The sequence below is a fragment of the Amblyomma maculatum genome, chromosome 3 (assembly GCF_055883805.1).
Source record: "Amblyomma maculatum isolate TAMU_Amacu chromosome 3, ASM5588380v1, whole genome shotgun sequence".
Classification (NCBI taxonomy): domain Eukaryota; kingdom Metazoa; phylum Arthropoda; class Arachnida; order Ixodida; family Ixodidae; genus Amblyomma; species Amblyomma maculatum.
The window spans coordinates 83,395,022-83,417,782 of NC_139346.1; the positions used below are offsets into that span (position 1 = coordinate 83,395,022).

The following is a 22,761-nucleotide window of genomic DNA, read 5'->3' on the forward strand; positions in this document are numbered from 1 at the left end:
CCTGATGCTTTATTTTTAGCATCATTAGTCGTTGCAAATTTAATTATCTCATATGAATGCAAGAAACAGAACGACTAAAACAAAAGAACAGCGTAGACGCGTCCAAAGCGCTCGAACCCACTGATGGCTCGGCCAGCGCAGCTGCGGCAAATCAAGGGCGCGCCGGCGGCCGACGGCGTCGACGGCACCTTTGCGATGAGCAGCGCCCCTGGCGGCCAAAGTTGGAAGGCATCGCCGGCGCGGACACCTCCTCCCATTGAGAGAGCCCTCCGCACGGCACACTAGCCAGTATATTCTAGGTACTATACCGCAGCGATCGGCGATCGCCGGCAGTTCGCTCGCCTGTTGCCGCTTGTTTAGCGGCTACTCGGCAACGAAATCGTCGTCGTCGGCGACAGACGAGCATGCAAGCTAGCAGGAGTAACCTGATGCGAGCGTTGCTGGCTTCGACTTAACGGCAACGCGTCGGTGGTGCTGTGCGCGCTTGGTCCCCGTGGATGTTACCACTGCGGTTCAGGAACTCGATGGAATCAATGCCACCTGCGATGGTTCCGCCCGAAGACCACAGCGTTGCTGCTCACGAGATCCCCGTGCCGGAGTCGCCGCCGCCGGCTGCGGCTTCATCCTCCGCCGGCGCCGTATCCGAACGTTCACGGCGATTCATCGAGTATGCGTCCGTCGGGATACTGTTCTTCATCAACCTCATCAACTACATGGACAGGTACACGGTGGCAGGTAAGATGCCGTCACTGCTTACATCCAGCCTGCAGGCATGCCTCTCGTGAGACCGTGCCACGATGCTAGTTTCACCATATTACTGCACGGATGTAGAGCTCAAAGCGCTGTTCGGAGTATGGACCGTTTTTTCCCTGTTCGCTGTTGCCGAGTCCATAGCGAGCCGCGACATTCTGAAGCGTCCGGCCAAGTAGAGCTGCATAATTCTACCACAGTGTGCCTGTCTGTTTTCTGCAGGAAATGCACTTCGCAAGGAACCTGTGGCAGCTTTCCAATAGAGCTCCGCAAACCTTGCAAGGAAGATTCTCAATGCATGCACAAACCAAGGCATACCGAAACTCGACTCGAGTTGAGAAAATTCTGTGTTACCGCGATGTAAATTGCCTTCGGTGCTTCACACCAGAGCTCGTAAAATAGGCGGGTGGAGCGGTCGTGCAGCAAAGTACACATGGCACGCATGAGTACACGGTCTCGTGGTGTGCCCTGCTTGCCATAACTAGATATCGATGTCGCTCATCGGTATCGGGTCGGTCATCGTATACCTCCGTGCTGCCTGCGCGGCCTTGTACCTGGATATGTTTCGCCTAAACTAACGCACCCTTGCGTATGTGTACCTGTGTCAGGAGGCACGACTTGTCGAGAATATCGCGCTAACAGTGTTTTCGCGGTATCAAATTCCTTCGGCGAACTTTCACCAGTAATTTGTTTGCTCAGACCTAATTTTGCCAAGTGGATTCCATGGATCATCAATTAACTCCTTACGCATAATTAAAAAAAAAAGAAACGGTAATTTTTTTCTTCTTAATTCTCATTTATTGCCGGTAAAGCTATGTATGTACTTAGCACAATACACGATAATATGCATTTTAAGTTATCACAAAGCAGTAATGTGAGATTCTGCTTCCCAAATTCAAGCTTTAGTGAAAAGTATGGTAAACATTTGTACATTGTGAATTATCGCGAAAAACTATTTTCGAATTTCGGAAATATATAAAACGCCTATTTTATTGTGTTAAGCACCTGTGAGTTTCACGAATTGACTGACAAAGTACCTGGAGCTCCGAAATATCGTTTTATGCCTCATAGAAATAAGGTCTTTTAGTAAGGGTGCAACAAATGCAATTTTTCTCTGAATATTTTGATTATAAAATGCTGGGCCGATTTATTAAGAAAAGTGCTCCGAGTGATGCAGAATGCATGCGAAATTGTAATCGACGACAACAAATATCAATTCAAAAAGTACTGAAGATGGCAGCGAAACTTGGAAAGAATGTGAATATCACAAAATAAAATATGTGTGTTATTAGTATGTATTTTCTGCATGGAAATGTTGGGAATTAAAGTGACAAGCTAAGTGACATTTTTTGTTTAGTTTAAATTAGCACTTCAATGGACGACACCCCTCACCACTTGCAACATTATTGATGGGTCATTGGCTTTTTTGTTTTTGTTTTGTCATTCAGGCACATTTATTCGTGTTGACCTAAAGCTTATTGCATACTGTGGAGAAAAAGAGCCCAGTAACAATCTAACATCTCGTCATCCGTCTGCTTCAGCGCAAAGGCCCTATTATCTTCACAGCACAGCGTCCTGCGGTGATAGGGGGGGGGGGGGGGGGGGGGGTAAAGGCAGAATGTGATTTTCTGCAAGGATTACGGTACCAGATGTTGACCACATAATTTACACAGATGAAAAATAGCAGCCATAGTTCAGAAAACGTGCTTGTTAAAACTTAAATGAGCGAAGAAAAAATAGTGCAGTGGTGGCAGGCAGAAAATAAGTATCCGGGGACGAAACCCAGTGATTGGCGAGACGGTCTGGATATCGGGGAGATATGCATGCTCACTTAGGAAAGGTGCGCAATACGGTCTTCAGTGTCACACTAAAATTTACTGTTTCACGGCGGAGATAACTTCGGAAAGTTTATTGGTAGCACTGCGATTGCACGCTATAAGTCACCGATAACCTCAATGGGCATGTTTCGCAAAAACAAACAAACAAATACATTGTCAAAGTCGAGAGAGACGAACACGCGCCCACCTCTTCCGTCTTGTTTCTTTTTGTGCACATCCAGAACACCTCACTTTCCAGACAGTTGAGTTTCCCTACATGTGGCGATGTTGGAAAAGCACTTGTTGATGAGGATATCGATTTTCTTGATATAATGATGGTTCGGACTCGCAAACATTGACATTGTTTAGGGACAGGAAAGGAAGGTTAACTATTTATTTACACATAAATAAATCAAGAAGGAACAAGCAAGGAGAAAACTATTTACATGACTGAACCGTTGATTAGACGAAATCAGCTCTGGTTTAACTCAGAGCGCTTACTTTTAAGCCCTCTATCTTCGCCATTGGCGAGGATAGCAACCAGTAAGAAATCAAAATACACCTCTCCAATCGATGGTAAGGGAAAGGGAAATAAAGTTTCCGGCCGCTAATCAAAGACTGAGGAAAGGATACCGGCTAATCAAGTACTTGGGAAAGGAGAGATCCCAAGCAAACATACAAACAGCACTGAAGTTACTGCATTCCGAACCTCTGACTTCCCCTACGCTTTCTCTCCCGCACACGTGCATACGGGAGAAGCGTATGCCACGGGAACAATCGATTAAGGTTCTTTATAAAAAAAAATAAAAAAAAATTAAAGAGCACTGTAGAATCTGCATGGAGTAAAGCGAAAGCACAGATGCTGCTATTGGTTGCTTCTAGTTGCTTAATTCACTTGTTTACCCATTTTAGTCTGGTACTTTCAAATAGCGCGCCAATCCCTTCCTGTGCCCTTTTTCGGCTCTATACGTCCGGTTGCGTGACGTCACATCCTCTACGTCACATTAATTCAATTCTTTTTTACCGACTTTAGTTTTGGTATTTTCAAATTGAGCGCCAATCTCTTTTTATGCCCTTTTCCGGCTCTACTTCCGGTTGCGTGACGTCACATCCTTGCTGTTACCTTAATTGACTGATTTGATTACCTATTTTAGTATTTGATACATTCAAGTGTCGCGCCGAGCCATTGGCTAATACGATCATTTTCGCCTTTACTTTTACATTTTTTGCCTGTAATTAATTAGCTAATTATCATACTGGCCTAATTATTTTTTGGACACTTTACGTCACTCTATCTTGATTGACACCACTCATTAACCTTTACCACATCTCAATTACAATTGCTGCGGACACGATTTTGCGTGTTTTGCCTCTGATAACATAATTAACTTATTGGCCTAATTATTTTCGTACACAACATTACGTTTCCCTCTATCGATTGACACCACTCGTATAACCTCTACCACTTCTCAATTATTCGCAACTGCTGCAGACAACTCTTAAAATATTTGCCTGTAATTAATTACCTAATTAACTTATTCGCCTAATTATTTTTCGTACACAACATTACGTCACCTTATATCGATTGACACCACTCATTAACCTCTACCACTTCGCAATTACAACTGTTGCGGACACGATTTTGCTGACGCGGTTAACGCGGTCTGCGGACAGAAATCTGTGAACATAGCGAAGTAATGCTTTCGCATTAAAAAACAAAACAAAAGAAGCTGTCGTTGAGGGGTCAAGCGCTCAGCGGAAACTCCAGCTTAACCATGCGCCTCTTCTGAGCACGTGAAGCTGAAACGATTCATTGGCGCCGTACCACGTACTTGTCAGCGACGGCACACCTGCTTCCCCACAAAAAGCTATGTACCGTCTTTGCCAAAAGTAACCAGGCTGCTGCGAAGGCTGGCGGAGCAAGTGCGCGGCCGTGTGGCGGCGTTGCGCTCACTGTGGCTTATCTACCGCAACTACATCAAAGGGCGAATATGTCCCCAGGCTGCCAGAATATTGAAAAATTATGGACACCCCGAACCAGACAAATGCCTCGTCTGGACACCGGGACATCAAGGCGTGGAAGGGAACGAGTGCGCCCATGCCGCTGCCCGAGCTCTCCTCCCCCGGGACTCGACCCCTCCATCCACCACACCGCCCTATCCCGGCCCTCTGGCGACGTATGCGGAGAGGTTACAGCACTGCAGACTCTCTCGCAGAAAATATCCACCCCCAGCCAAGGGGCTCTCCAAAGCGGAGGAAGTTAGATGGCGACGCCTACAGACAGGTACATATAACACACCAGCCCGTTTAAACACAATACACCCCGGGTTCTGCGACCCCAAATGCAAATATTGCGGGGAAAAGGCAGGCCTGCACCACATGGTGTGGACCTGCCCACACAATCCTCCAGATGACCCGAATGCAGTGCCAACAATTGAGGGGTGGGAGGCTGCCCTATCCAGCTCTGGACTAGAGGCCCAACGGGCCATCGTGACACGTGCGCGGGTAGCAGCGGCAGCCGCTTGAGTCCCGGACTAGGGACCCCACCTACCATCCCCCTCCCTTAAATATACTTAATAAAGTTTTTCACTCACTCACTCACGGTGCTCGTCAGCTCCGAGGGTACAACAGCTGACGTAACTTCGCACCCTCACTCTCGCTCGTTGGATGATAAAAACTAGGCGCGTATGATGTTCGCGCTGCGGTTTCACGTGTGCGAAGCTTGGTTATGCCCAGCGAGGGCGCTCAGTATAGCGACGGGGCTATTCGCTCTTCTCGGCAACTGCCCTGAAGCAGATGTCGCGTTTCTCGCTATGTAATTTTACGTGCTTGTGTTCTGCAATCCGCTACTGAAACACACCAGCACAATTGCGCTTTCCTGCGTGTTTGATGCGCCTGTACATAAAGAATGATAACGCACCTTGAAATTTCAACACGCTTTCTCTGAGGTGCCTTGCGTACTGCAATTTTACGGACCGTAACTCCGGTACAAAGTTATGGGAAAGCTTGTGAACCCTTCCAAGCCACCTTATCTCTCTTTTAGGCTTGCAAAATTGTGCTAGTCCCTTGGGGAGGCTGTGTATAAATAAGATCAATGTTTGATTCTAACAAATTCTTGCGTTTGCTTGTAGGTAAGTTTTGGTATAGATAACAAACGATAATGAAAGCTTCCTCACGCTTAGCCAATATATGCACATGACTGCTTTCTCGTTCGCGGCACCCTTGTTTCAGAGCAGCATTGTCTGGCAAATCTAGCACATATTCGTCCTTGAAACGAACAAGAGCTCACCGTGTCTACTATCACCTGCTTTTTCTGTTTTTCGCAGTTGCCCCGAGAAGAGATAATAGCCCCGTCGCTATACTGAGCGCCCTCGCTGGGCACAACCAGGCTTCGTACGCTTGAAACCGCAGCCCACACATCATACGCGCCTAATTTTTATCATCCAACGGGCGAGAGTGAGGGTGCGAAGTTACATCAGCTGTTGTACCCTCGGAGCTGACGAGCACCGATAAGCCACAGCGAGCGCAACGCCGCCACACGGCCGCGCGCTTGCTCCGGCAGCCTTCGGAGCAGCCTGGTTACTTTTGGCAAAGACGGTACATGAGCAGAGCGAATGACTCACAACGCATAGGAAACGAGAAGGAAAAAAGAAAAACGACCACAGAAATGACTACTGCAGGCATTCAAACACTGAGCACTGCACAATCTGTGCGCTGGAAAGATATCTGTAGTAAGAAGGCAAGACGGCAGTGGCGCCGGCGACAATAAAGTAGCTACCGAGCTCCCGTCGTTCCGCGGTTCCACCAATTTCGTAATCCATCGACCGGGGACGGGTGCACATCTCAAAGTAGCTACCTCGCGTCGTACACTCTGTGCCGGAGACCGAGTACCGCATCAGAACGCCGTTCTGAATTAACTGCAGTCCTGTGTTTTAGCAAATGAATGGGTTATTTTCTACCCTGCACGGTTGTTTAGCAGAGTAGTTAGGCAGCTTTCGAAGGTCGCTGGAGCAAACCTTCTGCGCTTCCTGTTGATAGTCATCCAGACGGTCGTCCTACAGCATGCACTGTGACGATGCTGTCTACGCAATCTTTGGCAGCGTCTGAAGCGTCGTCTTTTGACACCTGCTTCTCGGGATATCAAGCATACTCAAGTGAGGCGAGCTACTTGGAAAAAAAAATAGGGATGAGGGAAGTAGGCCCGTTGTAAGTTGTCTCAGTCAAGATAGGAGAGTGCATGTTTCTGAATCCGTGCATCCTCGTTCGCGCAGTCATGTGAGAGACAGGACCGCTTCATAGCCTCTGATGCTCGATACCAAACAGTACAGTTAAACCAAGCCGACGATCACTCGGATTGCGTTCGGTGCAATTGAAGTGAGTGACATGTTGGCTGGCTCTGCGGCAGCCAAAAACGTGCACAAAGTCAAACAAAAGTGGCGTTTACCCCTTTAAAAAGTCGGTTGTGGACGTTTGTTCTAACCAGTGTCTGCTAAGCCACTTTCTAAGCTCTCCAGGCTGATAACACTCCTCACCCAGCCTCTTGCTGTACCGCCTTAGGCCCGCGATAAAATCGAAATGGAGGAGCTCGCTTGGTTGGTTGGTTGTACAACTTTTAATTCCATCGGAAACGGGGAGTCGTGCGCCCGCCGATTAGAGGCAGGTAGCCCTTGGCTTGTTGCGGCCTCTTGCGCCAGATGGACGGTGCGATGCTGGATCGCAGGGTCCGTGCTTCGCAGCAGGGTATCCCAGGCTTCTCTACTTGTAATATTTTGTCCTATCCCTGGAGATTGTGGGCACTCCCAAATTGTGGTCGAGGGTCCCTCTCGCCCCACAGTGTTTGCAGAGATCATTGTCCCTAAGGTCTGGTAGCGCTTGAAACGCCCAGACCGGGTTCATGAACGTATTAGTTTGTAGCCGCCTCCACGCGACAGCTCGCAGTGGACGCGGTGACGAAGCTATCGCAGCGCACATGCGCGCAGAGTACACGTGCAAAACGCTCGAGCAGCGCATTGGGCTCGAAATGAAGCGAGTCCTTGACGCGCAGCTGCTAGCATCTTATCATTATGCGGAGATAACGCCACGTAGACCTGGCCAGGTGTGAAATGACACTTTACCTGAAAACCACTGGTTTTCACTTATTTGTCCGCACTGCTCTACGCATCTGCATAAGGATGAGGCGGGCTGCCTAGTGCGGGGCAGGAGGCCCGGGTGGGCCAAAGTGGGCAGATTATGCACACCACATGACCCACTTGGCCAGCGAGGCATATCTTGTGCTCTCAAACCACTGTCAACCGGTTGCACTGAGCGTGTGAAGTGGTTTTGCTTTCAGAGCTGGAGGGGGGGGGGGCACTACTGCCAGCAAGCACTCTAGCACCTGTTCTCATTGTACCCTGTCGGGGTGCGATTGGCATGCGACAATTAATGCCTCATTTTGATTGTTTCTTGGGAGGTAGACTTGTTTTTCTCTAGTGGGAATCGAAAAGAAAAAAGGGTTCTAGGATCTTGGAACATCCCGACGTCGGGAGAGAACTTGGACTTGCGCGCATAGCTGATGTAAACATTCTTTTTCTTTTCGGTTTTTTTTTTCTCTCTCTTTTTTTTTTTTTTTTTTTACTCGTTATTGCAGAGCCCGACCGTCCCTTCCAAGACAAATATACCCTGGTCCAGGTCCGGCCCGAGTCAAAGGGGTTTCCTGCACGCGGGCCCAGCTTGTGCGGGCTTTCAAGCGGGCCCCGGCCCATATGCAACTGCAGCTCTAGCTTACTGCGCTTCCTCGTTCGTTATAATCGAGTGTCGCGACCACCGATTGTTCGTTTTATCTGAGACGCAGTGCCACAGCCGAGCACTCGTATTGGGCGCGACTACACACATGTTATCAAATGTTGCTCTCTGATTGCCCTTTTTGTAACGTGTGCGTTGATTTAGCCTATCGGCGTCCGTTTCTAGACCCGCGCCCATGGTGTCTGTAACGCGACGGGCGGGTCGTCATGTAGTACCTGCGACTTCTTTACAAACTGACTGGTTTCATTGGTTTTTGAAAATGAGGCCCGATGGCCAATCTCAGTGGTGTTTTAAATACTTGTGGACCTATAAAAGCGGGACTCAATGATTCTTTTTTTTTTTTTTTTGTAAAACAAGAAATTAGCAAAATTTGGCTGAACACATAATTCGTTCTATGGGAGGGCGTGCGCGAGAAACCCCGGAGCTCTGGTGATAACGAAGCCAGGTGTCGTGTTCCTTCGTTGGTTAGGTTTCTTTTTTTTTTATTCCAGCCTCCCGCGCCGCGTTGATTGCGTATTGTAGGAGCCACCGCCACTTTCGCAGGTGTATTCACAAAGACGAATGCAAAAAAAAAAAAAAAGCAATATTGAACGGGCGTCATTCTAGCTTGCCGTGATTGTGGCGTGTGGTCGGGCTCGCTTGCGTATGGATGCGCGTGGACTTGCTTAGATTGCACCGTGTGCACGCTTATGCGACGCGTGCACCGGCTGTGGTTTTTCTCGGTAATATATTAAAGCCCTGTTCACACTACGGAAACAGTTGGTCAACTCTGTCTGGCAACAGCATATTCGCGTAGTGTTGGCGACCTTGTCACACTGCTTCAACATGAACTGTCCGGAATATATACGTACTGTCGCCCTGCCACACGGAACGGGAAACTTCTGCGGCAACACTTGGCGAACACCTTGTCACACTGAAAGAAAAAATTAGAGAACTGTAGAACCGGGAGTAATGCGAAAGTATAGAAAGGCTGCTGTTGGTTGCTTCTAGATGCTTAATTCACTTCTTGTTTACCCATTTTAGTCTTTGGTACTTTCAAATTACGCGACAATCCCTTTCTATGCCCTTTTTCGGGTCTACTTCCGGTTGCGTGACGTCACATCCTCAATTCGCTTCTTAGTTACCCATTTTAGTCTTTGGTACTGTCAAATTGCACTCCAATCCCTTCCTATGCCCTTTTTCGGTGTGACGTCACGTCCTTGACGTCACCCTAATTGACTGACTTAATTAACTATTTTAGTCTTTGGTACTTTCAAATTGCGCGCCAATCCCTTCCTATGCCCTTTGGCTCAACTTTAGGTTGCGTGACGTCACATTCTTGACGTCACCATATATGCCTGGTTTAATTAACTATTTTAGTATTTGATACATGCAAATGTGGCGCCAAGCCATTGGCTAATGAGACCATTTTTGCAGGGAACAAAATCTAGCGCACCAAGACAAGGACAGAGAAAAAAGACACACACAGCGCTTGTCCTTGTCTTGGTGTGCTAGATTTTGTTCCCTTCGATCATGTATCAACAAGCCCAAGTATACCCTTCTGAATTACACCATTTTTGCCTTTACTTTTATATTTTTTTCCTCTAATTAATCACCTAATTCACTTATTGGCCTAATTATTTTTTTTGGAAACAACATTCCGTCACCCTCAGTCGATTGGCACTGCTCATTACCACTTCTCAATTACAACTGTTGCGGACACGTTCTGTGGACAGAAATCTGTGAACATAGCGAAGTAATGCTTTCGCATGAAGAAAAAAAAAATTCGGCAACGCTACTCCGCTGCCCCTCAAGCGTAGCCGCTCGTGTGGTCCCATACCGCTCGCGTGCTTTCTTTCGTGGGCGACTATACTACGCACAGAAGAGGAGGGGAACCAACGCGGCCCCGCCACGCCTGGGGCTATATTCCGAGTTAGCGTCGTTATCGAAAGTGTCACTATCTGTCTGACCTCGATTCATTAGATTGGCACACACACCAGAACCGGATGTCAGTTTTTAGTGCCACCACTTCCGGTTGCGGCGTTTCCACCAATCGTGTAACTCGAGGGCAGGGAGATAGCGACACCTTCGATAAAGACGCAAACTCGGAATACGGGCCCAGCAATACGGCACCTTGCCTGACTGCTTGCAAGACGCCGTACCGTGGCATACATAAAGTGATGAAAGGGACCTTTTTTTTTTTAATTGCGAAAGCAATACTACTCTAGGTTTCAAGCCTTCAACATAGCGCGGCCGGTAGCCACGTATTAACCACGTGACGCTGTGACGTCACACCCACGTGACACTAGGGTGAGAGCTGGGCTACCAACTCAAGCGGTCGGCAGGAGCTGCCAACTTGGGTCTCTGTTTCACATGGGACGGGTATGTCAGAATCAGCCTGCTAGGACCGTGGCCTTCACGTTACCCCTATAGGGAACCCAAGCTCAAGTTTCGCCGCGCGATGGCAGCGCCGCATTCCTGGCATGGTGGCGAAATGTGAAACGATGGGACGTCGCCGGAGCAGACGCTCCGCTAGTTTCCTATGCACGTGCGGCGATCGAGTTGCGCCTGGCGGTTATTTGGCGATACAAAAACGCTTCCGCTGATGCGAAACGGAGGTACTAAGTAGCATTGTGTCATGGGTAGCCACAATAGTAGGCGAAGGGCCAAAAGACGAGGCTCACGTGTGGAACTTTGCAGATTTCATTGCAAGCGTTTCCACAAGACCTGTTTTCCAACCGCATGACAGCACTCTGAGAAGTCTCGCGTTCTTTGTGGAAACGAAAAGGGCCAATTTTCCCCTCTCCATAAACTCAGAAATGTTCGACAGTTGACAAAGACGTCTTAGAGAGGCATCAAAAGAGTACAATGGTTTTACACCATGTATACGAAGTGAAGGGGGTGGAGGATTATCCTGCTCTTCGCTCCGCGCGTGTCTTGCTTTGCCGATTTTCTGTGCTCTCTCCCTGCTTTGCTAGTGCTCTGAAAGCAACCAAATCAACAGATATCCTGCGTGCGACGTCCGCGATCGACAATGATGTGTAAATGTGCCCTACGATCAAGAAAATATCTAGAAAAGAGGCCTTTTTTTGTGTGTGGGGAAGGGGGCGGGGTGGAAAACATGCTTGGCTGAGCCGCTTTTACAGATTTCCGCAAACTGGCCAATAAATGAACCAACATTATTATTATTATTCATAACAAAAATATGTTGGAAGTGTAATACAAAAGCGATCCTAGTTATGGCTCGATTGACACTACTCGCACGGAGCACCCTATTCGCGTCACAGGTTTCGTAAATGCAAACCAAATATAAATGAAGCACAACCATTTAGTAAGAACCGAAATGAAGCACGATTGTAGTACAAGCTTGGATTTCACCTTCCTTCCGAGCCAGCGAGCCGGTTATGTCGCGTGCAGCGCGCGGAGCACGCATGCGCTTCTGAGACTGCTAGCGTTCGTGCCTTTGAACAAACATCTCCTTCTTCGGACTATGGCTTATTCTTCTACTGCAAGATTTGCTTTAGTAACGTGGTAATAATAAAAACAAAACCGTATATAGATCTCATGCTACAGGCCAAAACGATGATCAACAAGCGAGCAGCTTTATTTCAGAGTACTGATAATACTTCCGCAGTTTTTAAATATATTATAATGTAGCGTGTGCAACAGCAACCGCTAGGCGGCTGCTCATCGAGAGTCTCGTGCGCGGACTCGGAAGTGGCCCCGTGGCGTTCGATGAGAAGAATTGCTGAAGTCGGCTGCTGTCACTCGGTTCTCTGGACCTGCTCTCCTGTGCCTGCTAGATCAACCCCTTATTAAAAACCAACCTTCTGGTTACGGGCTTAAACGGATACGTGACAATATACGACAATATAGTTACATAGCTGACTTACCTCGAAATAAACTTCCTACGTTTTCGCTAACGTGGGAAACGCATTCACAATCAATATTTACTCATCGCCGTCTGTCGTCTGCTCTACAGTGCAGACGTGAATAAAAATTTTCTCGCCTATAATTACGTTTTCTCCATGGAAATACGCAGCAGGTTGTCCAATCATCAAGACGGAATGCAGGCGGCATGTCGCGATGCGCCTGCGGGGGCGCGTCAGGGCGTGTGCTCATTCCAGAGAAAGCGCGCGGCGCACGTCGCGAAGGCAGCGAGCCGAGCCGGCGGCGTCCCAGTGTGTGTTTTTCTGCCACAGATGGCGTTGCCCATCAGGAGCCGCAGCGCCGCCCAACGATGCTTTGGGAGCCTATAGGCCACTAAGGCACGTTCATACGGCTTGGTTAAAGCGAAGCTTTATATGTGGGCTGAGGAAGAAAAAGAGAAGGAGAACGCTCGGTCACCCGCAGCTGATGCTTTCGCCCAATATTTGGTTCAGCAGCGTTGAACCCTTGTAATTTTTTTTTTTCAAGCGCTCTTTGCTAGCACGGAAACCATTAAAAACGATCAATCACCTTTAAGTGCATGCTGTGGTGGTGTGTCGTCGCCGCGATTTTCGCTCGGCCGGCGAACAGCACGTTGCTCACAGCCGCTGCTTGCGTTTAGCTTTCGCTGGCCAAGACTGGCATACCGAGGTAACACCCAGGCAACCTGCGTTGCTTCTCAGTTGTTCGAAAACACGTTTCTTGGGACAAGTTTCCGGCTTGACGGAACGTGTTTTGTTCATGCCGATGTTATGTTTCCACGGTCCCACGCCGACGGCTTGAAAACCTGCAGTAGTGTAGCTTTCGTTATAAAAGATTTTTCGGCTGCTGGGCAAGGAATCGTAAATCGTCAAAAAGTCTTTTTTTTTATTATTATTACTACTGAGACAGAGGTTCACACGCAAGTGATTGCGCGAACTCTGCGGCGAGCGGCAGCGACAGAGCGAAACATTCCCGCGGCGTCGCTTTCGCCTCTCGAGCCGCCGCGGCAGAAATCGCTAGCTTTTTCGCTGGCATGTGAAGCTGCCTTTATTTGCACTGCGCTGATGTCGAGCGTGGTGTTGCACAGGGGCCGCGCATACGACTGCGTCGGTTCCCCGGTCGGCACTAGTGGTATATATACTCATCCCCCGTTTTCGCGCCCTTGTCCTTCCGGCGACGCGGAAGCGGGCCCGTTCCTGCTCGAATTCCTTTTCCTGTTCCTCGCGATAAGTTCGTCGCTCAGATTGCACGGTTCCAGGCGTCTGCCCTTGCGCCCCTTTCACTCTAGTCTCGATCGAGTGCCCCAGTTCCCAGATCTCGCAATCGGGGTTTGTTTCAACTTCAAACGAAATGTCAAACGTTGCATCAGCACAGCAGCTGCCGAGATCTCGCGTTTTATCGAGAACGAGAGAATGCGTGATGAAATATGTTCACTCGAACTGCCTATTGCTTCAATCACGGCGTTCGCTGCCGGCCAAGCAGAGGACGGAGCGAACACGCACAGGGCTGGCAGCGGATGTAAAGCTGATATGGCGAACAGCAAATTGTTTGTTGATTGATCATCGACTTCGACGGACACGGCCTAATTTTGTGCTCAGCTCGCTGAAGCTCGGCAGTTTGCGGAGAATGTCCATTTAGTAACGGCCGCGCATGCGTAGACGTCGTAAGTCCAGCCGGTATTCGACGTAAGAATCGAAATTTCGTTCCGAGCTAAGTGCAGGTGGCGTATATCCATGCTGTCAGGATTTCTTTCTTTCTTTCTTTCTTTCTTTCTTTCTTTCTTTCTTTCTTTCTTTCTTTCTTTCTTTCTTTCTTTCTTTCTTTCTTTCTTTCTTTCTTTCTTTCTTTCTTTCTTTCTTTCTTTCTTTACGGAAGAGGAAAGCAGAGGTAGCGAAAAAAGCAAGCGACATATTTTTCCCTTCTATATTTTTGTGGCGATAGATAGGTGATAGGTCGCATCAAGATAGCGCCACGCGTATACGCTGCAACTGTTCCCAGAATCGTGTAGTTCGCAGTAATCTGCATGCGAGGAGTGCATGTCAAAGCTTGCACTGGGTTGCGCGAATGCGCTGTTCTGAATGCGGATATCTGCGATTTCTGCGTGCGAGGGGGCGCGCCTTGGCCCATGTTTAACCCATGCTTTAAGTTTTTCGATAGGTATGCCAGACAGAGTGCATGATTTGATGAGTTGATATGTGTGCAGTCTACTGCAGATGACGAGCGCCTGAACCAAGCGGTTGATGTCAGCCTCCTTGGGTCCCCGATGTCCGTTGGATGCGCTTGTGATCATCTGTGCTTCGCTCTGACGGAAGAGGGTCCCGCTGTGGGGGTGCAGTGGTTAGGGCACTCGATTGCTGTTCCCAAGGACGCGGGATCGAATCCCGGCCGCGGCGGCCGCTTTTCTGCGCAGGCGAAAAGCAAGGCTTCCGTGTGCTGTGCGATGTCAGTGCACGAAAAAGAACCCCAGGTGGTCGAAATTTCCGGAGTCCTCCGCTATGGCGCCTCTCATACCCTGAGTCACTTTTGGACGTTCAACTCTGTAAAACCAAAATCAATCTTACTGAGAGGATGCAAACTGTGGGTAGTGCAGCCAGGTATGGGGAGACCAAGGATGCCAAGCGTGGTACACCCATAACGTTGGTCAGGATGAGAATGCTACTCAGGGTTAGTTGAACGTGGTGTCCTCGTCTTTGGCGGCGCCATAAAATAAACTGCCTTGTCTACGGAGTACCCTGAAGTGTATCATTTGCAGTTTGTAGGGCATTTCATGGCGAGGTCATTTATACGCACGGTGCATGTTTGGCGTCGCTTAGAACTTGGTGGGAGGCCTCCGCTTGGTAAGGTTGAAGAAGTTGCCGTGAGTGGACCCGTGTCAGTGTCTCTCGCTTTGACGTACGAAGACACAATCGGGCGTGAGCGCCAAGTTCTCAGCAGAAAGGCAGCCCTAAAATTAATACTCAGAATGCTAAGGTAATTGTCAACAGCCTCGGAAAGGAACAAATTTGCAATAGGCAAAGAAGCACTGAAAGTGGTAGGCGAATATGTCTACTTAGAATAGCTATAGTGACTGCAGATCCCGGTTACGGAAGGGAAATAACTAGGAGAATAAGTTTGGGACATGCAGCGCATTTGGAAAGTACTCGCACATTATGACAAGCAGCTTACCAATATCGCCGAAGAGAAAAGTATACAATGGCTGCATCTTACTGGTACTCATCTATGGTGCTGAAACGTGGATGCTGACGAAAAGGGTTGTACTTAAACAACGCTGATAGCTAGGTAACGGCCGAATGATATATGCGTAGCGTTAAGAGATAGGAAGCGTGCAGAGTAGGTCAGAGAAATAACTCGTTACTGACATTCTAGTGGAAATCAAGAAGAAAAAAATGGGCAGGGCATGTAGTGCGAAGAGAGGATAACATATGGTCACTTAGGGTAACAAACTGGATTCCAAGGGAACGAAAGCGTGCGGCAGGAAGTTAGGTGGGCGGATGAGGTTGAGAATAGTTCGCAGGGGTCAAGTGAATGCATCTAGCACAGGACCGGGTTGATTGGAAGAATATGGGAGAAGTAATTGCCCTGTAGTGGGTGTAGTAGTCCGGCTGGTGATGATGATGACGATGAAGATTTTTCTTCCGATGCTTTGGCTGGTCTGTTTCGTTATCAGAAATTCTCTTGTGACCACGTTGAAAGCGGTGTGCGCCGGACACTGCGATCTGTGCTGGCCCGTTCTTGAGATTGGGAAGCACGCGGGAGTGGTCACAGCCGGTTACGCCTGTTATTCTATAGGTAACCTGCAATGGAAGTTTACTGTGTCGATCGCCGCGCGCCGTAACACATATCCTAGCGAGAAGAGCAAACACTTCTGAGGCGGCTTCTTAGGGCGTTTTCACGCCACCTGCAGGAGCTTACAGGGATCAGACTGCACGCTCTTTTGAAGCTTTGCATGGCACGTCAGATAAGTGGGCTACATCGAAAGTGCCTGGGCAAGGACGTTATCTGTCACACGCGTATCTGTAATGCTGCTGAGAATGCTGGGTCGTTTATCGCGAACCAAGCGGCTAACAGCAGCATTTTTGAGTCACGCTGCTGTACAATTGCAGCCCCTATGCAGTGCAGGTTCCCTATAGTGGCCTCCATGCCGGCGCGTCGGCACGTTTGGTCGCATATCAGGCGCCGATGTTTTTATTGCGAAAGCAATACTACTTCCACTTTCAAGCCTTTGCGGTGCGACGGCGGTGCACATGAAATGACCTTTCGCATGACCTCTGTGACGTCACGCCTCAAAGCTGGGCGACCAACTCGCGCCGTCCGTGAGAGACGGCGGTGCGCATGAACGGCGGCCTAACTCCAGCTCTCTCCGCCAGGAGTGCCACAGGTGTTATGACGTCACGCCTCAAAGCTGGGCGACCAACTCGCGCCGTCTGTGAGAGACGGCGGTGCGCATGAACGGCGGCCTAACTCCCGCTCTCTGCCAGGAGCGCCACAGGTGCTATGACGTCACGCCTCAAAGCTGGGCGACCAACTCGCGCCGTCTGTGAGAAACGGCGGTGCGCATGAACGGCGACCTAACTCCCGCTCTCTCCGCCAGGAGCCCCACAGGTGTTATGACGTCACGCCACAAAGCTGGCGACCAACTCGCGCCGTCTGTGAGAGACGGCGGTGCGCATGAACGGCGGCCTAACTCCCGCTCTCTCTGCCAGGAGCGCCACTGGTGCTATGACGTCACGCCTCAAAGTTGGGCGACCAACTCGCGCCGTCTGTGAGAAACGGCGGTGCGCATGAACGGCGACCTAACTCCCGCTCTCTCCGCCAGGAGCCCCACAGGTGTTATGACGTCACGCCTCAAAGCTGGCCGACCAACTCGCGCCGTCCGTGAGAGACGGCGGTGCGCATGAACGGCGGCCTAACTCCCGCTCTCTCCGCCAGGAGCGCCACAGGTGTGACGTTATACAGCTGCATAAAGCGGCGACCGACTCGTACCGTCCGTGAGAGATGGCGGTGCGCATGACTACGATGCCGCCTACTGCTAAGGATGCTTTCGCAACCTACCGGGCTTAATCAAGCTAAGCCTCTGCCAACTTTTTTCTTAGGCAGCGACATTTATGAAAAGAACACGGTTTGCTGACTACTTGGTTTGCACAAAAGGCGGAAGGGGCTGAGGGGGAGGGAGGCAAGAGAGAGTTAGTAAACTGCCAGTGTGTTAACTATAAGGTAAACTGTATTGCGGAAGTCGCGGTCAACAGTACTCCGAGGCACTGTTTTTACTTTTTTCGTTCTCGTAGCCTCCGGCTATCTGCCTCGTCACCTAATGTTTTCTCTGCTATACTCAGGCATACTGCCATGATCAGACGCGGCAGTTCCTGTGAATGCTCGATATTCTTTTCTCGGTGCATTACAAGAGTGATATCCAAAGTTTGTTGTCGCCCTTGAAAACGAGTGCGGTCGAGAGCGGCGAACATTCCTCAGCCCGCCGAGCGTGTTTGCAGCTGTCGACGACTCCGAGCCGTGCACATTTGGCGGGCACAAGTTCGTCCAAATGAACAGTTCTTTTAGTTTTACGCGTCGGTCTGTCTTCCAACCGGACTGCTTGCCGTCATGCACTGCGTGGCAGCTGTAGCGTTCGCCAGTGCATGTTAAAGAACCCCAGGGGGTCAAAATTTCCGGAATCCACCTCTACGGCGTCTCTCATAGCCTGAGTCGCTTTGGGACGTTAAACCCCAACACACACACACACACACACACACACACACACACACACACACACACACACACACACACACACACACACACACACACACACACACACACACACACACACACACACACACACACACACACACACACACACACACACACACACACACACACACACACACACACACACACACACACACACACACACACACACACACACACACACACACACACACACCGTTATATTCTTTTTTCTTTTGTGACATTCTAAGTACCTTCCTGCAATGTATTTACTTGTATACCCTTGCCACACTATATATGTGCTGCTCGAATAATTTCTGCTGCGCACAGCAGGCAAGGGGTTAAGCGTATTCAATGGTCTGTGGGATATGACACTGCATACACGCGTCGTTAGCATGTGGGGTAACTGTTGTATCCCGCACAAGTTTCGGTTTCGCTTCCATACACCAGTGCTATCATCATGAGCACATTTCTCTCTCTCTTCTCTCGAGCTCACATGCTCACACTCTCTGACGTAAATAGTCTACCCTGAGCTGCGGTCTGCGCCTGTTCTTTCCCTCCGTCGGGATACCGGACACCACAGTAACTTACGCAAGAAAGAGGAAAATGACAGGTGTCTCTTTTGAGGTGTAGAGGGAGCTGAGAAGTCTGTCAAATTGACTCCTTGCCTCTGACGCCGTGGCTCAAGGACCGAAGTTCGTGAGAAGTAACTCGAATCGCGGTGGATGGGGGTGAATTGTAAACTGAATCCAGTATACGTCCACCTCCGTCCGCGAGCCAAAAACTCCTGCAGTGCCACACAGGGTTCAGTCGACTTTTGAAAGCCGTGAATCACGGCTGTGTTGTTAGAATTCAGACCTGAAATTCTATCTGCGTTAATATTAACGCGTCTTCCGACTCAGTCCGCCAACCCGTTCAACTGATTTCAACCAGTCTGTGCAACGCAGAGCCTTTCGCCCGCCACAAAAAGTGACAGACACGCACTGGTGAAATCCTTCTACTTAGCATTCTCTATATTTCCAATACCATTGACCAAGTTTTATCCTTCATTCAACCAAAATGTTGGTATGATGCAATACCAACTAAAATCACGGCCGCTCAATGGAGGCGCATTTGGTGCGCCTCCATTGAGCGGCCGTGCTAGAATGTACCGAGCCTCTAAACGTCCATTTGGAGTTGGGTGACGGCAGGCGTGGTCAGGCTCGATTTGATGACGAATTCAGTTTGTTTCTCATTTTAGCAATAACCTTCTCTTGTTGAGAGACAGAGAGAGTTCAGACCCACATAAAGGAACACTGGTATCATCTTGCGTATTCTGTTCAACTACACGTCCCAAAAAGAACCTTGATTTTGTTAAAAATCCCCGCCTGCTCATTTTTCTTTGTGTTCTTCGTTTACTTTGCTTTTTGTAGTCGGCGCGCAGTGATCAGAGACTTGCTACTTTTAGCGGCAGACATTGCGCGCATTTTCGCTTTGTCATTTTGTCACATAGTCATTGATTGCTCATGTTCAGTGCTTATAACATCGTATCGCTCTGTACTGACGTACGCCAAATAACACCATATGCAAGACGCTTTTCGGTGGTGCCGATAAGCAAGGCGCCCGTGTACTGTGCGATGCCAGTGCTCGTTATAGAATCCCAGGTGGGTCGAAATTTCTGGAGCCCTCCACTACGGCGTGTCCGAGTCGATTTCAGACGTTATGTAACCCCAATAACTAAACTAACAATTTGTAAATGTTTTGAAGACGCGGAGCGACCGCGCAGTGCTACCGTCATTATGAGAAGGCAGCTACAGCACAGTTGGAACCGAAACGCAGAGACGCCCTTGTGCTGTGCGATGTCAATGCATGTTAAAGATCCCCAGGGGGTCGAAATTACGCCGCAGCCCTCAATTACAGTTCCTCTTTCTCTTTTTCCATTTTCACACCCACCTTGCTCCTTTCCCTTGTGGGAATTCAACATTTCCCTTGCCCGCACGACGCAGCCAACGCCCTCTCTTTCTCTCGGGGAGCCCTCATCTTTCCCCTTGGCGGAGAGGGAGGGGGTGAGAGAACGGCCCCTCCTTCTCCCTCCCCTCTCATCTCAGCGGACAGCATGATGCCGTAGCCCTTACTCCGTAGCCCTCCACTACGGCTCCTGTTTCTCTCTTTCCCCTTTCACTCCCGCCTTCCTCCCTTTCCTTACGGCGCGGTTGAGGTGTCCACAAAAAACAAGTGAGACAGTTACCGCGCTTTTCCCTTCCTATAAATCAATCAATCAGACGACGCCGTAGCGCGCGGATGCTGCTGACACCGAGAAAGAACATTGGACGTTCCCAATAAACAACTTGCCCCGCTGGCTATGTTTGCCTCGGTGTGACGGTCTTCACGGCCACTACTGTGGTCAGAAAACTGATTGCTTTACAGGAAGGGAAAGGCGCGGTAACTGTCTGACTTATTTTATGCGAAGCATATTGCTAGAGGTAAACCACAGCCCTTCGTGACGGTTACACGTCGTGCAAAGAATGTGGAATGCTACGCCACACCATGTGATACGCTGACGTCACGACAGAGGAGATACGGGGGTGCAGCTCGCGCCGTCGGCTGCGGTTGCACGCCGTGCGGACCACGTGGTATGGTGACGTCACACCACGTGATACGCTGACGTCACGACAGAGGAGAGATATCCCGGAAGAGATAAGAGCCAGGATACGCGTCCCGCCTATGCCAAAAAATATGCACCCCGAATATAACAAAGAGAGGCGCTGGCATAAAGCCAGAGCCTACGAGAAAAGAATGGGAGAACAACCAGCAGAACAAGTGGCCTACGTAGATGCTGCATGTGGACGGCAAGGAGCAGCCGTATCCGCAGTAGTCGACGGAACAGGAGCACCTGTAGTATCGGCTTCAAGCCGCACGAGCGTTGCGCGATAGCAAAAATGCGGTCAGAAATTTTGGGAAGGGAAGAATATCAGAAGAAGCTAAACGAGTCCTCGAATCGAGGCCACTTGAGCGCAACGTGGAAATTATATGGATACCTGCACAGGAATCCATCGCAGGGAATGAGGCTGCTCACGAGTTTGCCCGAGCTCTCTATCACCGGGCGGCTGCCGAGCAGCCCTCTTGCATGGATGTAAAAGATAGCCTAATCTCGTATAAAGAGGTTACAGAGCACTATAAACTAAGCAGAAGGGTCTATCCGCCGCCAGACCGTTCCCTCGGAAACGGGAAGGCAATTGCATGGAGGAGACTACAAGGGGGCAATCATATTAGTCCCTTTTGGGTATATGCAACAATTTCAAAAGATGAAAAGGATCTACATTGCATAACATGTGGGAGATGGGGCACTCTAGATCATATTATTTGGGAATGTAACAACAGCCCAGGAGCTAAAGAAAATATAGATAGAGACGCCTGGGAGACCCTGCTGCGAAGTGAGGACCCCGCTCAGCAGCAGCAAGCCATCCGCCTGGCGGCTGAGGCCGTGAAGCAACAGTTCACCAGACCTTAGTTCGCGAGGCTCCTGAGTAAGGCTCCATCAGGCCTGCTTGCCGGGGAGTCCGAAACGGAGCTTCTTCTCGGTGGAAATAAAGGTTTTCAACAACAACGGGGGAGCGGCTCGCGCCGTCGGCTGCGGTTGCACGCCATGCGGACCACGTGGTATGGTGACGTCACACCACGTGGTAGGCTGACGTCACGACAGAGGAGAGACGGGGGTCCAGCTCGCGCCGTCGGCTGCGGTTGCACGCCGTGCACGTCGGTGTTCTAAGAGCTTTTGCTTTGCGTGTACATATTCGCGTAGTGGCAATTGAGTATCGTTGGCCTGGGGGACGACATGTTCGTTGTGCGTGTCGGTAACACAGTTAGATTAGAGATGAACGAGTCATGCTATTACCTAGTTTTATGCGATGGGAAAACATGGTGCATTCCAAGTTTAAACCGTGTAAAAGCACGTGTAACCAAGGAAAGAAAAGTTTAGCCAAGTGTAACCATGGAAAGCCGAGTTTAGCAATCAATATGCTTCGCATCTGACCAGGCTTAACCAAGCTAAGCCTCAGCCATTTTTTTCTGTGGACACCTTAACCACTCCGTAAGGGAAGGGAGGAAGGTGGGAGTGAAAAGAGAGAAAGAGGAGCCGTAGTGGAGGGCTGCGGAGTAATTTCGACCACCTGAGGATCAACGTGCGCTGACATCGCACAGCACACGGACGCCTCTTCGTTTCGCCTCCATCGAAACGCAGCCACCGAGGTCGGGTCGAGCCCGGGTACTCCGCCACAGTAGTCGGGCGTCTTACCACTGCACCACCCCGGCGGGGCAAAGAATGATTAAGAGGAGACACTCCCATACTGGGGGTTTACGTGAGACCGACAAAGTCGGGTCGGGGAGGCCTGTCGGACTGAAAGCCGGCTGTCGGGCTCGAGCTAAAGGACCGTCGCATTGGGTCCCGCCAGCCCGACTGCAGGGGGTGGGTTGGCTCGACCCTACCCGATGGGCGAGGGGCGTGTATACGCTGACGCGTCGGGCAGGCGCCTCCTCTCTTGCCTCCTTGCTGGTCGGGGACGGGAGCTGTTCGTCTGAGCATTCCTCGTCCTTTCCCGCCTGCGCCTGGTTCACTTGCTCGACGCACGGTGTAGCAGCGATCTTTGCCCGACAGAATCGAGCTCATGTAAACCCGGAAGGGTCGGGCTGGCTCATCTCGATAACCGTCTCCCCCCTACCCGACTCGCTTGCGTCGGGCTCATGTATACAAGGCTATAGACACCAGCTATGGTGGCTCCCCAGTTATCCCGAGCGGCCCAGTCGACTCTAGCGTGCCTAGCGGTGAGTG

General features: G+C 50.0%; 1 protein-coding gene across 4 annotated transcripts in view; it reads left to right on the plus strand.

Annotated features, from left to right (window-relative positions):
• Positions 1-298: 298 nt before the first annotated feature.
• The window catches only part of LOC146195132 (protein spinster-like), a 107,630-nt gene continuing 85,167 nt past the window's right edge, over positions 299-22,761 (plus strand). For 3 of the 4 annotated variants that reach the window (XM_084597699.1, XM_084597697.1, XM_084597696.1), the window contains exon 1: positions 299-735. In XM_084597699.1, coding sequence (XP_084453825.1) covers positions 498-735 — 238 coding nt within the window. In that variant the 5' untranslated portion in view covers positions 299-497. The remainder of the gene's footprint in view (positions 736-22,761) is intronic. The other variant, XM_084597698.1, reaches the window with a different exon arrangement.